The following is a 17,148-nucleotide window of genomic DNA, read 5'->3' as shown; positions in this document are numbered from 1 at the left end:
ATAAATTAAAAATTAATTAATGGTTTGTCTGTTTTTTACTTAAAATCTCAGTTATGTTCAGACTTAATTTTTATCAAATAAAAATAAATGTTTTTAAATATAAAATAGATGAAATTAACTAAATAATAAGATTAAATAATCTAATCCTATTAAATAATAATTTTCAAAACACAAGTATGTTCAGATGTGTTGAGATGTTACAGTTTACAGTGAGGTGGTAAAACAAACAGTGAATATTGGAATAGAGGCAGCTCTTCATGGCAAAAAAATATATATAATAATCAAAATAAAAAAGAGGGAAAAAAGGGAAACTAATCCTAATTCAGATGTCTTTTCTGGCAAAATATAAGGAATACTGATCCAGACAGGCAGTCTCACCTAGCCATGTGGCGATAAGCACTGCATCAATGCCTTCAATAAGCTCACAGATTCAGCCCACCACAGGGTGCACCTGCTGGGACAGGTAATACTGTGTGTCCAGGCTGAGTCCCGGCTGTTTCTGTAGCTGTTCCAGGGCATACGCCCTCTGACTGGCTGACAGGTTTGAACCGTCCTAATAGAAGAAAGCACAGGCAGTTAAGTGTGGGTTTACTGACAATTTTTAGAGTCAGAAGTACAAATACACTGGTTGCTGACCTGACAGATGATATAAGAAACAGTGTCACCCGCTTTAACCTTCTTCCCACCCTGGGAGTTGATCCAGAGGGCAACATGGACGTGGGGGAGACTCTTCTTGTCAGGGTAGTCCTGAGGATCCTTTGTCAGTGACTGAAAGGAAAAAACAAACACAAAAAACATATTCCCTTGAACAAACTTCATGAGACACCCATGAAATATTGTATTCATGTATAAATTGTTTAAAGAATGAAAATAAATAAAAATATACACACGATTCACATAATACATTTATGAAGTTACAGCCCTATAATATTTCTGCTTTAAATAAAAACTGTTCTTTTAAAAATTTTATTCAAAGAATCCTGAAATAAATGTATCATTGTTATCACCTGTTACCATTTATCATTGGCACAACCATTTGAGATATATTACATTGACAATAATAAAAAATGTTTCATTAACAGCAAATTAGAATACTTTCTGAAGGATCATGTGACTCTGAAGACTGGAGTAATGATAAAATGGCAGGTTTGCCATCAGAGGAATATGTATATCTATCTTTTTTACATTTAACAGTATATATAAGCAATTTTAGTAACTACATAATTTACATAACACCATTTGTTTTGTTTTTAATTTTTTTTTTTTTCTAATTCAGTAGTTTACCTTGTGTATCTCAAACATGTTGAGTGGAATACTGCCATTGGCCACCTTCTCTCCAACCTCAATCAGATGTTTCTGAATGTTCTCTACAATAGTGTCACGGTTCTGGTCTGACAGAATCTGACCAATCACATAACTAGATGAAAGGGAAAAGGATCATATAAAATCACAACTATTACAAAAGACTATATACAGTAGATCAAGATTACTACTACATTACTGTCTTTATAAATGGGGTTGATTATCTGGATGTCACTGCACTGACTTGCCACACTCTTTGGCCAGGTCACACCAGTCTCTGCGCACAATGTCCAGACCTTTGAGCTCTTGCTTGGTGGTGTATTTGCCGTCTCCCTGAGGCTCAACCAACAGTGCTGTGTATTTCTTCTTCTTCAGCAGCAGAAGGGACTTAAACACGCCATCAATGTCAATCTCCAGAAGCTTATAGAGTTTATTCACCTCGCTTTTCACCTACACAGACACATTTATTCAATTGCCGAATGGTTGGTTTAATTCTCTTCAGACTGTTAGTGATGTCTCAAATCATCAATGTCAGACTTATTCAAGCTTTAAAAATCCAATAATGCAATTTACTCTGAGACGTGCAGAAACACCCCCTCCCTTCCCCCCAAAAACCTTACCTTGTTTCCCAGTTTGAAGACCTCCTCCAGATTGGTACTGTTGGTGTTGATCATGATGGAGTCGGTATCCCCGTATATGACCTCTAGATTCATCTGAGGGAGAAATGTAAACCGTCAAACCCACGCACGGCTTAAAAATAACAAACATGGCAAGTGCCGCTTAATTATTACTGTAACGTACACCAATCATGACTCACCCTCTGCACCATTTCTTTGGTGTGCATCAAAATCTGCAGAAGACAAAAGACTGCATGTCACTCGGGAAACACAATAAACACTAAACACAGCAAGTGGAGAACAATATCAATTTCAGATCGGTCAAACTGGAAAATCAAACAAACCCACTCACTTCAGAGAACACACATTTATCAGCAAGAAATACTATTGGGGAAAAAAGACGTGCGTAAACTCAAACACACGAACATGAGGACTCGCGGACGCAAAACACACAAAGAATTTAATTAGCAAATCTATTCAGCAATTCAAAATTTATCAAAGGGGGAGAGAAAAAGCCTCTGTGATTTGCTTCTAAATGGAGGATAATTGGCTAAGAGGTCTATTAGCTGCACTGAAATGGGGCTCCAAACCCACACACCAGCAGAGTCATTATAAGGCCTAATAGTCTTAATCGCCACTGGACTGCATGACGAGAAAAAAAGAGAGTGAGAGAAGTGGAGGGTTGTCCAGCTGCAGAGGGAGACTCATGTAAACCACAGCTGTCAGAGAAAAATAAAGAGACAGACAAAAGGAAAAAATAAAGGGCAGACGGAGGGAGGTAGAAGTGTAGCGCAAAGGGGAAAAAATACATAAAAGAGGAGGCTAAAAAAGGAAAAAAGGACTAAGTGGTTAGTCATGGTGCTAATTTGGGAAAAACAGGTTCAAAATCACAGCTCTAACTGAATTTATTTATGTGTCACTTATTACAATAAACATTTAAGTAAAAAAAGAAAAAAAACATTCTTCAAGCTAATGAAATCATCCTGTAATTAAACAAATGAACTACATGGTCATTCAAAAGTTTGGGGTCAGTAAAAATAGTAATGTTTGCATCAAAAATACAGTAAAAATACAGTAATATTGTGAAATATCATTACAGATTAAAATAACGGATCCTTCAGAAAATATTCAAACATTTCTTATTAACAATTCCGAAAACAACTGACAAGTTTAATATTTTTGCAGATAACGTGGTTTTTAGGATTCTTTTTATTATATTTGAAATATATATATATATATATATATATTTTTTTTTTTTTTTTTTTTTTTTTATTATAAATGTCATTCATGTTACTTTTGATCAATTTAAGACATCCTTGCTGAATATAAAAGTATTAATTTAAAACTAAAAATCTTACTGACTCCTGAAATGAGTTAATTCATTTTGAAAGAAAACATGAGTCACAAGACAAAACAACAAAACATGAGTCACAAGACTGCTACACTATCTCCTAACACCCACAATAATGTCTGGGTGTTTTGAACGTGCAGATCAATTTGTATTCTATTACAGTGTATATTCCAAATAAGTATTTACTATGACAAAAATGTAAAGGAATACAAGTATATAACTCATATTTGCAATTCTCAAAACCGAATTTTTTCTTACATAAGACTTTCATTTCCACATAATTTCTTGTCAAATCTTTACTTCAGAACTTTTTGCAAATTATAAAAGAAAAGTGACTAATCTGTCCCACAAACCCACTGCGGACAGTAGCAGGTAGACAGACTGACTGTACATATCTGAAGTGTCATATTAACAGTGTCTGTTTATTTAGGGTGTCCAGCCTTAAACATACACCCCATAGCCGATGTGCCGGCATGCAGGGTGACCTCTATTGGAAAGGGACTCGGACAGGTGGGGGTTTCGGCAGGGAAATAAGGGGCGCTAATCTGAGGCCTCAAAGAGACAGGGACACACTGCATCCTGTCAACAGCAATCGAGCAAGACACCAGGATTCATGCCCCCCAACACACACACACACACACACACACACACCATAGCCAAACCCAAGCCGTCAGAGGCACAAGGACAAGGCTATTTCAGAGCATGGGAAGCTCCACTCCTTGAAACTGGAGCAAGACTTAAGCATGCTTTATGAGGTGTAACATGCCTCCCAGAGGGAAGTAGGAGGTCAGGTCTGAGTAATAACAAAATAGCTGTGGGCATTAACCAACATAGTCAAGGTCACCTCAAAACACACAGAAAAACACAACTAATTAAGCAGGATTAAACATTTGTTATTTGCTGATGGTGTGCCTTCCGTTTTTGCATTCTCAAAACCGGTTCTAGATATAGACTAGATTTGTAGAAGAAAATGAAAGTACTTGTCAGTGAAAGTCAGTGAAACTTGTCAGTTCTTTGTCCAAGAGCCCTAACGTGCAGTCACCATTTCTGCTAAATTTTCCAGCTAAAAAGGCCCAATGTCAATAGTGTAGTGACGTAAGAAGTGCGGCTTGCTCAGAAGTAACAAACCAAGCAGCTTTCTGTTGGTCAAAGCAGAGCATCAACCTCCCGCTCTCTCTCATGAGGCCAATAAGGAAGTGACTAAAACTGCAATTCATCGACTGGTCGCTTGAGGCTGGCTGCAAAAGGGAGTCAATCCCATTGACCCCCCATGTTAAAATGCCAAACTTTACAACTGTGAGGGTTGGTAAATTTTTTTTATAACTCATCCTTTTAAATTATATTAAGACTTAAAGTTCTGCATAATTAAGGGCGTGGCCACTTGAGTGACAGGTGGATTGCCGCTGCTGACACTGCCGTCGCACTAGGTGGGCGTGGCTTCAGCAAGTAGCTCCCGCCTTTTTGCCCATTTTTAATTGTCCGGGAGAGTCACGCGTTGACGCGCTGCCAAGATGGCGACGGCCCGCTCTACACACTTTAGGCTTCAAAAACACACTTCAGGAGTCTACAGGTGACGTCACAGACACTACGTCCATGTTTTTATATAGTCTATGGTCAATGCAGCCAATTTGCATGACCAACTTAAACAAGCAAAAACTTTTTGAGTAACTTTTTACCACACCTTATCATGGGGGAAAACTGGATATTGTCTGCAAATTTTCATCAAATAATAAGTGTGACTGCACTTTAAGACTCTGTATTTTGTATTTTGTATCTGTACTGTATTTTGATCTCTATTTTGTTCACTCATTTTAACATTTACTAAACATTATAAGCTTTAGAAAAGCACCAGCACGTTCACATGAAGTTTAATATTAGGGTTAAGCATGGCCATCGCTAGGCCATTTTTAGAGCACACTTTAGCCCTCCCAAAAAATAATACTCAGCCCCTCTAAACATATTGCCATTAGCTCCATCAACTGAACATGAACTCATGATCGCTTCAGTCCCCTTTAAATTTCATATGAAAACGGCGGCAGACTTTGGCTCACACCCATCTAGTGACATTAGCCCTTAACACATATGAACACATACTTAATAAAAATGAGCTATTTTCAGCTGAAAACTTAACTTACATTATAAAACACATTAAAGTGCATGTGAAAGGTTTGTATACTTGAGCTAATGAAAGAGGTTTGTACTAGAAATCTAAACAGTAAAATTGTGCGTGTTTGTGATCAGGAAGACTTGTATTTGGCTTATTACTTAAACGTTCTAACCATCTAACTTATGCAATACAGTGGAATACTGCAATAGGATTAGTATACTACCCTAACCTTTTAGTCAAACATTATTTTATTTTATTTATTATACCCTCATTGGGGGCTGGGCCCCCCTAAAATGAAAATCATAGAATCGCCCCTGGGATTAAGAGTTTGTTCAAATCCATAACCTTATGTATGAACAACAGAAGTAATACTTGGCATAGCAAGCACCACTAAATATAATGCACAATTCAACCAGGTAAACGCTAGATGGGATCACAGAGACTCCACAGAAGGCGGTGATGGCTCTAGTCCTCTGCCTGCACTTCGCACCCAGCTCTCCAGCGGTACCCTTAGAGTCCACACTTAAATTGATACACCATCTGGCTGTGTGAGAGTGTTTCTGACCTTGAGCAGGTGCGGGTTTACTTCACAGGGAGTCATAAAGTTACTGCTACTTAGCAATGCAACTGTATACTGTATTACACAGTTCATTTAGCTGCACCGCTAATGTTGACGCAGTCAGATATTAACAGAGTTGGAAAAGGGAGAATGAGAGGGATAGAGGAACCAGGAAAAAAGCAAGACAAAGATGAAAAGAGGCTATAGTGATGAGTTAGATTATGTTTGTATATGTTTCCATGGCCACTGTACTGTATGTTGGTGTATTATGACAACAGAAAAAGATTGGTGGGGGGGGGCATAGAGCTGAAAGACAAGTAATTTGACTATGGCTCAGAAATGAGAGCGAAGAAAGCTTGTCTTAAAACACATGCCAACCAACACATCTGAGAGCAAACATACAGAAGGCACAGAGCCTCTGACATCAGAGTCCAGCGATGTTCTGCCAGCATGGGTGTTCTTCTGAATCCCCAACACACGAAAATAAACCTACTCAGACCTGAACAGTTGTTACAATAAATGACACTCAATATTACCTTTTAAAATCTTTTAAGGACGAAAAGCTGCAAATATGCCAATTTAACATGGCCCCGAAATTTTGCAACAAATGTTGAACTAAACTAAATCTTATAATGTGGTCCATATAGAGTTACGTTAACAGTAAACATTATGAATGTCTTTACTGTCTTTTGACCAGTTTAATGCATTCTTGCTCAATAAAAGTATATTCTATTTGAACAATAGTTTGTTTTTCTTTTTTGGTGGGTCCCCAGCCCATTTAGTTCATTACATTCAATTTACACTTCAATCTCAGTAAAAATGTCACTTCGTAGCCATTGCGCCGTCTCTGAATAGCAGTGTAGAAAACACTGAACACACAGACAGCACAAACACTTCTGTAAATGTTTTCGACATTCTATACTTTTGTCCAGTGGGCCAACAGTGCCCCCATTTAGCCTTTTCTCAGCTCCCTGTCTGACTGCGGGCAGAAGTGATGAAAGTGGCCTGTAATTACAAGGCTCAGTGAATTAGCGGCGGTGTCGGAGCAAAAACTGTCTGTTAGTAAGACTGAAAAGGGGACCGGACCCACTCCGTCACATGCCTGGGGACACATCTGGAGTGTGACATGATAAAGAGTCAGCAGTGGGCCATTATGGAGCCTGCCATCAGATTACTAATGCCTGTCACACACACATTTTAGCAAAAACGCCTGACTAATTGTTCTTCCTTGGCACATCAGTAAACACTATTTTTTCACTCAGTAGCTTCTTTAATGTCACTAATGACCTTGATTCAACAATTTACATTGCAATAATACAGACACAGACAATTGCAGACAACATGACATTAATAAATGAAAAGAAATAAGAAATTATATTAAAACCTACTTTTAATAACCTAATTACATGCTGATGGATTACATTAAGTCGTAACCTATTTTTATATTCAATTTAACAATTTAATTTGGAAATGCATCACTTTTATGGAAGTAAAAGTCATTCCAAATTCATGTTACTCAAAATTGACCCAATAAGCACTTAATGAAGGGCGATACCAAGCAGTGCATCCTAAAGTTAAAATGGTGTTAAAATGCCACCCATGAACTGAAGCAACTGGCTCAGATCGCAGTGACCGATGGGACAGGAGCATTTGGCCCCGTCTACCCAGAAGGCCCTCATCTTTTTTGCCCCAATCGACAGGGCTGTCATTAACACGTTCATTTATCTCTTCCCAAACATTTCAAGCAGGCGGTGGAATGGTTATAGACAAAAAACTAAGTCTACAGCTGATCTCGTAAACAGTTCATTCCTCCTGCCCCACGGTGCCATTTGCTCGCCAGAGGCATCTGGCCTTCTGTTAGCTTCGGTGCACATCATAGCAGGCATTTTAAGCCCTGGAGCGGTACAGAAACCTTGTAAAACAAAGTATCTGGTGACGATTGTTTTGAAAAGCATCCTGCTGAAAAGCATTTTGAGGATGACAGTCCTCTGCCTGAAATAGAAACAGCAACACTGCACTGTCAGGCTGAAATATGTCCGCTGTCATCTCTCTATCCTCTGTCCAGAGGATCTAAAACATACACACAAGCAAAATTAAATCACAATGGGACACTCAAAAATAAATTGCTCTCGTAGCATGCAAACATATTTTTTAGGCAAATGCCAATGGCCGCATAAAGTAATCTCTTTGACAGTGTGCAAATCATTATCCAAAGGATGTAACAACAGCAAATGCACAAAGACAACAGTACAATGACAGTCAATAAAGGCACATTTATGCAACACAGGTGCGCACAAATGCTGCATAGGCCTTGTGGAAGCAAACAGGAAGATCACATGGGGTCTGAGCTCTAAGGGGTAAAATATCGCTGCAAATCCTCTCTCTGATTTAATACGGCTGCCTGAAATCACTTCAGCAGGCAGCCTGGCATTTAGAACTGGAGGTAAAAATATCCCACTAAAAAGAGCACAGCGTCCCCTTCCCAAACCTCAAAATAATACCTCTGATCAATATTTCCCAAGAAAATTTATTAGATCTTGTTTCTGAATTATGAGCTTGAGCTGACACATACATTTACAACACTGATGCACTCTTAACCTGACACGGGCTACAAGACCTTTATATTCAGTGTGAGAACATTTTGGGCAGTCAGGGTTATTATAGTTAAACTAAAAGCAATAAAATGCTTTTACTTGAAATAAAATTAAAATTAACTGAAAAAAAAATAAAATAATAAACTATATAACTAAATTAAACTATAACCATTAATTAAACTTAAAGATAAATTGTTGAAATTTATTTTAATTTCAGCTTATTGCCAAGGGAACATCCCATTTTCATTTAGTTTAAGCCGTACTTAAATTAATAAATACAATTAATAAACCATTTACATAAGTGTTAAGAGTTTTTTTTAAACCTGTTGAATGTAATCTTATAAAAAATATTCATTTGTCGTACTGTACATTAAAACACAGTGATGCACAAACATCTGCTTGATAAAAGCTCTAAAACAACAAGCGGTTCTGCTTTATTCCCAAAGCAGGCTGTGGTGTAACACAACACTATGTTCTACAGTATACTGAACTACATCATTGGAAAATTGAGTGACACCTCAACACATGCAGGCTGACATGATTCTTTCCACCTATTCATTAACAACAGTAATACCGCTATCTCAGAGAAAGATGATTATTACATTGGAGCTAAACTGAAGCGTTTCAGTAATCTGAATGGGGAACCAGGCAGCAAATATGCACCATTAAATTAAACACAACATTAAAAGAGTCCGCAGAAGGCATTAGTTAAGAATAACACCTCACTCATGATGCCAGCCTAAATTAAAAGGTGCAAAGCCCTCGAAGGAACTTGTGTGAGGAACATGAAGCTACATAAGGCTGATCCAAAAATATGCTTTGGGCCCTGTGACTATTTGTTAAGTCCAGTGATATCAGGAGCAAATCCCCAACCAAAAGACCACAGAGTCAAGAGTGCGTGCAACAATGGCTACAAGAAGGGAGGAGGGCACTTACATCTTATTCCGGGAAGGTTAAAAATGGCCTTTGTGATTCGGACAACAATGTACCGTCCGAGAGAGCAACAAGGAAACAATGTTTACTCAGATGACACCTAACTCACCACGACAGCCCATCTCATCTCACCAACAGCTGCTTGAGATCTGAAGAATTCATTGCATCCGTGACCGTATAATATGTTTTGTTTTACCTTTTTGAACTTGTCTAAACTAGGTAAAGAGGAGTCCGGGGCTTGGCGGCAAGGCGGGTGAGAGGTCAGGCTAACTAACGTTCCAAAACCCTCAGCAGTCCGTAGCCACAGAAGTTGTAAACATCACTCGATTAACCCCAGACCCAAACCCCCTCCCCAGCTCCACAGCTGAAGCTCTGCTTTTCGCACTGGCCGCCGCACAAAGAGCTGAAAATAAAATTTAGGCACATCAATCAGGCAGACCCCTCAGCAAGAAACCTTAAACGCTTATTCCATGGCATGCATCTCATACCAGGGGAGTACAGGGTTCGCACCAGAACAAATGTTTCCCTGGGAAGGTCAAGGGCCACAGAACGTCACTTCACGAGTGCTAGTAAAGGCTAAACACACATGGTTCTTACTAACTGGCCTGCAGGGGGATTTCCCCAAGTTGTCATACAGCAGCATGAGCTAAATCACAGCAGCTTAAGCTAGTTTAAAAAAAATTCCACGCTGGATTCATGATTAATCAGTCAGATTTTACAACAGTGGTACCAACTGCATTGCTGACCTTGATTGTAGTGCGTGTATTTAAAATAAATAAAAAAGAAACAAACAAACAAACAAAAAATCTAAAAACACTATAATCTTTTTCCACAAAGGTCCAAAGAAAAAAAATATATAAAAAGTTTTGATTTTCCAAAAAAAAGAAAAGAAAATGCAAATAAAATTTTTCATTTTTCATTTCACTTTTTTATTTGTTTAATGCAATTTTTTATGCATTCACTTTGGTATGAATTCCTTCTTTCAATTTTCATTTTTATTTCTCAGACTGGTGTGTATATATATATGTGTGTGTGTGTGTGTGTGGGTGTGTGTGTGTGTGTATATATATATATATACACACACACACACACACACACACACACACGCACACACACCTATATACAAGTGCATCTCAAATTAGAATGTTGTAGAAAAGATCATTTCAGTGATTCAACTCAAATTCTGAAACTTGTGTATTAAATAAATTCAAATGCACACAGACTGAAGTAGTTTAAGTCTGTAGTTCTTTTAATTGTGATGATTTTGGCTCACATTTAACAAAAACCCACCAATTTACCAAATCTCAACAAATTAGAATACTTCATAAGACCAATAATAAAAGAAAAAAAAATTAATTTAAAAAAGTTTAATTACTGCCTCAGTTCTTCATGGCATGGAGTTGATCAGTTTGTGGCACTGCTGAGGTGGAATGGAAGCCCAGGTTTCTTTGACAGTGGCCTTCAGCTCATCTGCATTGTTTGGTCTCTTGTTTCTCATTTTCCATAGATTTTGTATGGGGTTCAGGTCTGGTGAGTTTGCTGGCCAGTCAAGCACACCAACACCATGGTCATTTAACCAACTTTTGGTGTTTTTGGCAGTGTGGGCAGATGCCAAATCTGCTGGAAAATGAAATCAGCATCTTCAAAAAGTTGATCAGCAGAAGGAAGCATGAAGTGCTCCAAAATTTCTTGGTAAACGAGTGCAGTGACTTTGGTTTTCAAAAGACACAATGGACCAACACCAGCAGATGACATTGCACCCCAAATCATCACAGACTCTGGAAACTTAACACTGGACTTCAGGCAACTTGGGCTATGAGCTTTTCCACCCTTCCTCCAGACTCTAGGACCTTGGTTTCCAAATGAAATACAAAACTTGCTCTCATCTGAAAAGAGGACTTTGGACCACTGGGAAACATTCCAGCTCTTCTTCTCCTTAGACCAGGTAAGACGCCTCTAACGTTGTCTGTGGCTTACCAAGAGGAATATGACAACTGTAGCCAAATTCCTTGACATATCTGTATGCCTTGACCCCAGTTTCAATTCTTGAATCGATTTTGCTTGACAATCCTCATAAGGCTACGGTTCTCCAGGTTGGTTGTGCATCTTTTTCTTCCACACTTTTTACTTCCACTCAACTTTCTTTTAACATGCTTGGATACGGCACTCTGTGAACACCCAGCTTCTTTGGCAATAAATGTTTGTGGCTAACCCTCCTTGTGAAGGATGTCAATGATTATGTCAGATCAGCAGTCTTCCCCATGATTGTCAGTGTTGGGGAGTAACTAGTTACATGTAACGGCGTTACGTAATTTAATTACAAAATTATTGTAACTGTAATTAGTTACAGTTACTAAGAAAAAATGAGTAATTAAATTACAGTTATTTATGAAATTTTTAACGATTACAAAGGGGATTACATTTGAATATTTACACACATCCACATACAGATTTAACTGATTTATTTCCCAAATTGCACTGACTATTCTGAGACATACCGCCCTGATAATTTCCGGGATGCGGAAATACAGTCTGGTTCGTAGAATCCAGTCATAAAAACGGAATGCCTAACGCGGACGGAATATGCCACATTTTGGATGACTAAATCAAAAGTAGGTCAGTACACTTGAATCAAAACATGACATGGACTAGTGTCTGTGAATATAAGCCCCAAAAATGCAATATATGACTTGCACATTCTGCGTGTCTGTGGAAATCAGGTGCGGACTGGACACCGGGAGAACCGGGACAATTCCCGGTGGCCTGGCAGCCGATTTTGCCCCACTATTTAATATCATTATTGTATAATTGCCTGCCGAATGTACTAAAGCGATCATTTGCGAATCCGCCATTTGATAATTAAATCTCTAATAAGTCATGTAGTGTTAGTCATGACTCGCGCGCTCTCCGCGCCTCCGCCAAACGGTTTGGATCAGACTCAGAGTAATCAATGCGAGAGAGTGGACTGTAGAAGTGCACAGCTGGAGCAGAGAAGCAGAACTACTGTTCAGGGTTTCAGGTCAGTTTCATCTGTAAAGATGCTTTTTTGTATTTGTTTTTTTATTTATTTAATCAAGCAGCAGCACGTTGCTCATCAGTCATCACTCAAAATACTATATAAAGGACATCATTATTATCTGTTGTAATGTTACAGTAGTAATTTAGCTGAAATAAAAACTGATTTTTTTAATAGGTTTAGGGGGAGCTACGACAGACAGCAACACAACCCTTACGAAAATTAACATTTTAATATTTAACTATAAATCCAGAGAAAATGGTTACTATTGGTTAACTGTGGTAACCAAAAATGTAAAATTATTTTACAAATGTATATTTAAAAATCCATTTGCAAAAAAAAAAAAAATGTTATTTTACTTTTATATAGGCTAATAAAAGCATGTTTAACTTTTGTAAGGGAAAAACATGACACGTGTACAGTATTAGGATTTTTCTATAAAGATATTGTAGTATTGTAGAGTATTGTATTGTAAAGTATAGTTTTGTTCAATCTTGAGTATTAAAGTCATGAGAGAGATGGATAACAGGGCAAAATAAAGAGACGGAAGAGAAAAATGGAAGTGAAGGTGCAGTTCAGGAGACAACTTTTAATTATTTTGCATGTCCCCAAATTAAAGATTTAGACCTTTTTTATGTCAGGTCCATACAAAAAATAGTTTTGTCCATGAACTGGTTTGTATGAGTTTGAATTTTCCAGTCTGAATTTTTTTCCCAGTCCGCCCCTCCTGTAAATTAATGGCAAAGACATGGTTTCATTTACAATAGGCCTACTGAAGCTCGCAGTGTTTTCAACCTCTGCCATCTCAATATAGGAGTACACGAGCACATAAACATAATTTCTAGAACTGCTCTGTGTCACTTCATGCATTTTACTTATTTTGAGAAAACTATCATCATATACAAAGAGACAGCAGTTTAAAAAAAACACCAATATTTCAGGAGTTTATTACACAGAATACGTCACATGCTTATTAGATAACTGTATTTAAGTTGATGTATATCAGGGCTATTCAATTAGTTTCATTCGAGGGCCGCATTATCAAATCGAAAAGTTGAGGTGGGCCGGTGGGTTGGTTTGGGGGTTTATCTTATTTATTGAAACATAACAGTTTCAATAAATAAGCTAAAGTAACCCTAAAGAAGTGTGGTATTTACTTAGAAATGTGGTACCCAACAGTATGCAAATATATAAAACCATAATAAATAAAAACTTGATAATTTACAGCTGTGTACAACTATTTTCCTTGGAACAAATAAATTATTTATACAAACTTATAGCTGTTGGTGAGAAATAATAATTATTTTATTTATAATTGTTATGCTTAAATGAAAATATTCTGACAGTGAGACTTGTTAACCACAGGCTCCCACTGTATAAAAAATGCCTAAACACAAGTTAAAAACTATACGCACCTTTACAAAGAAACTGACATAATTTCATAACAAGCATTAAATATATATTCCTCTACCCACCTAATAAAACCAATGCAATATAAATCACTATATTTACTATTAAACTAAATAATATTATAGTATATATTTACTATATTTATTTATTACTACATAGTATTCAATATAAATATTGCACATTTCTGCCCAACCATGGTAAATTACTACAGTAAATGTGGTAAATGTTTGTAAGGGTGATTAGGGGATTTAAAGTCTTCTAATTTCGGTCATGCCACAATGTTTCTCCTGCTTTCCTCATCAGTCTTGTTGGGAATGTTGAGGCTGTTTCATCCGATTTAATACTAATTAAATCATCGAGTGATTTGTGGTTTGTAACAGAAATGTTTCTGTCGAACTGAAACGCTTCCACTGGTTGTCGCAACGCTGTTTAATATTAGTGTGTCCGGGACCGGGAGTAAACGCAACTCCGCGCTGGGCCGTGTTTAAACAACTAGTGAAACAACTGAAAACATCGCTATTTGTTGTAACTGTACTGAACGAGAAACCGCTTCAGATGATTCAGTTACGGAGCGGTCCGAATGAATCCGAATAGTTTTAGACCGTTATGCAAGCGCGTTTAGAAAGAATCGAACCAAAAGAATGATTCATTCACGAAGGATTGGTAGCCTATCGCTGGTTCAGTCGACATAAATTCGGGACACATATAATAACTGCTGAAATATTCACACGTAAAACGTTTCTCAGGTCAATCGGAGCGAAAAGAGGAGGAGGGAGGTTGGTGCCGTCGGGCCGCATGGAGATGATTGGCCCGTGGGCCGCCAATTGAATAGCCCTATTGTATATGCTTTTATTTATTATTCTTTAATTTTCACAAATTTATAAAAGTAATCAAAAAGTACTCAAAAGTAATTAGTTACATTACTTTAATAAAGTAATTGAAAAAGTTACACTACTATTACATTTTAAACAAGGTAACTTGTAATCTGTAACCTATTACATTTCCAAAGTAACCTTCCCAACACTGATGATTGTGTAGCCTAGTGAACCAAACTGAGAGACCATTTTGAAGGCTCAGGAAACCTCTGCAGGTGTTTTGAGTTGATTAGCTGATTGTCATGTCACCATATTCTTATTTGTTTGTTACATGTGAGCCAAAATCATTGAAATTAAATGAACCAAAGACTTAAACTACTTCAGTCAGTGTGCAATTAATTTATTTAATACATGAGTTTCTCAATTTGAGTTGAATTACTGAAATAAAATGTAACTTATTTATTTTTCTTTTTATAAATTTTCTATGACATTTTAATTTGAGATGCACCTGTATATTCTCACCTAGCCTGCATTTATTTGATACAATCATACAATAAAAACATGTATAAAAAATAAAAATAATTATTCAAAACACTTTTCTAACACCGTATTAATGGAAGTGTGTACATTTTTTTATATTTCAGGATGACAGTTCTTTGCAAAGGGATCATCAAATTTAAAAAGGAATGATACCCCTGGTTTAAGAAACCAACCCTATACCCTATAAATAAAGCTCAAAACTTTCTCCCTTACGGCACCTCTAGACTTCCACCCACTTTACAACACCTGCTGGCTGAATTTACACCCCTATGGCAGGTTAGCACTAAGCTAGCTTCTCAGAAAGAATTAGTTAACTCTATTAAAAGCAGAGCGCCTGTAATTCCTATCCCAAAACAATGATGGTGCAGACAGCAGACCATCCATCAGAAGACGAGACCACCATCTGAGATGCACCATCTGACTGACAGGATTTAGTGTTTGACGATCATAAAACCCAATTGTCAAATTAGGCAACGGTTACGATCCACGTTCTGAATGTCTGGCACCAACGGAAGACACAATAAGGAAATGAAAAGTTTGAAACAGCACATCGTGCACTGAATCCCTTTAGAGACTGGTGCCCAACAGCCATCATCTCGATCACGGCTTGGATAACCTGCATATTTCAACAAGCTGAGAATCACCAGGGGCTTGTACAGATCCCCTTACCATAGCCCAATCAGGAAAGATGAGAAGCTCAGGAGGGCATTCGAATGGAGGCCAAATCAAGCATCTTTATCGCGATGGAAAAAATTACATCCACAACACCAAAGCCTATCACTCACATGGTTCTCAACAGATAAAGAAGCCACTAAATCAAAATATAAATGGAAACTGAATACAGGAGCATTCAAATCATGCCACTAATGTCCGGGTCAACGTAACGCAAGTATGTGTGAGCATTTGTTCCTACCATCCCCCTTCCATTTCCCATTGATCTCTACCAAAACATCTTAGCGTACAGCTCGGCATCATGCTGGTTGACAGTGGAGAATATTATCACAATAAGACTAATCAAAGTAATTAAGGTTGTTGAGTCAAGCTAGGCTTGCAGATATATTAATATTGGCAGACTCCAGTGAAGTGGTTAAACACTGCAAAACTATATTCTCAAATGTAAAAAAAACAACATTACAAGCTTTTCTTTTTTCCCCCTCATTGGATTTATTTTGGTAGCTTGTCTTGTAAGAAACGAGGCAGAGAAAGCCTGTGTTGAATGCTGGGGCTAATGCAAAGAGATTGTAATTATTGCCCCCCCCCCCCCCCACATTTCAAACAATGCCCCACACTGCCCAGCGGCACTGTGGAAGAAAGGAGAGGGGTATGAGCGTGAATGTGTCACCGTGTGTATTGCTACACCCTAGTGGGCTTTTAAAGTCTGGTCTCATTTAAGTCCAGAGCAGGTAGCCTTTAATCATGCCAAGGAGGTGGCATAAAAAGAACAAGACATCAAGTCAAATTGGTTACAGCACAAATGAGAACAGAGGCTCAGGATGAGGTGTGTGAAACCAGAGCCAAAGTCCTGAGGAGCGGCTCACATGGACAAGCTCACATGGATTTAGACTACCCTCTAGTGGCAGTACCTGTGAAAGGCACCTGTAGTTTATGAAGGGCAAGATGTGTAATAACATGGCATACTTCATGTAAATCAATTTTAAACTTAAAATCTAAACACTGCATAATTATTCTACATCTGGTTTTATGACCTCATATTGAGAAACCCTTGTGAGAAAAAAACTGATAATGCCAAAGGTTTTACTGTTAACTCAAACTATTGTAAATAATTACTATAATTGTTAATAAAAATAAAGCTGAAAAAATATTATATTTAGACAAATTAGAAATGTTACTTAGCCAACTAATTGAAAAAATAGATTAAGTATTAAATTACTAAAACAAAAAAA

At 37.6% G+C, this 17,148-nt stretch overlaps 1 protein-coding gene and 1 long non-coding RNA gene across 2 annotated transcripts in view; both read right to left on the bottom strand.

Moving 5' to 3' along the window:
* LOC132124031 (uncharacterized) overlaps positions 1 to 17,148 on the bottom strand; it is a 130,376-nt gene that overhangs the window by 53,625 nt on the left and 59,603 nt on the right. The window lies entirely within an intron of this gene.
* LOC132124026 (DNA polymerase alpha catalytic subunit-like) overlaps positions 1 to 17,148 on the bottom strand; it is a 56,444-nt gene that overhangs the window by 30,083 nt on the left and 9,213 nt on the right. The window contains 6 exon segments of the mRNA XM_059534761.1: positions 379 to 553; positions 637 to 768; positions 1,285 to 1,417; positions 1,547 to 1,752; positions 1,923 to 2,015; positions 2,120 to 2,152. Coding sequence (XP_059390744.1) covers positions 379 to 553; positions 637 to 768; positions 1,285 to 1,417; positions 1,547 to 1,752; positions 1,923 to 2,015; positions 2,120 to 2,152 — 772 coding nt within the window.

This window comes from Carassius carassius, chromosome 42 (assembly GCF_963082965.1).
Source record: "Carassius carassius chromosome 42, fCarCar2.1, whole genome shotgun sequence".
Lineage (NCBI taxonomy): Eukaryota > Metazoa > Chordata > Actinopteri > Cypriniformes > Cyprinidae > Carassius > Carassius carassius.
The sequence above is the reverse complement of the archived record's forward strand: the minus strand, read 5'-3'. Positions and strand labels throughout refer to the sequence as shown.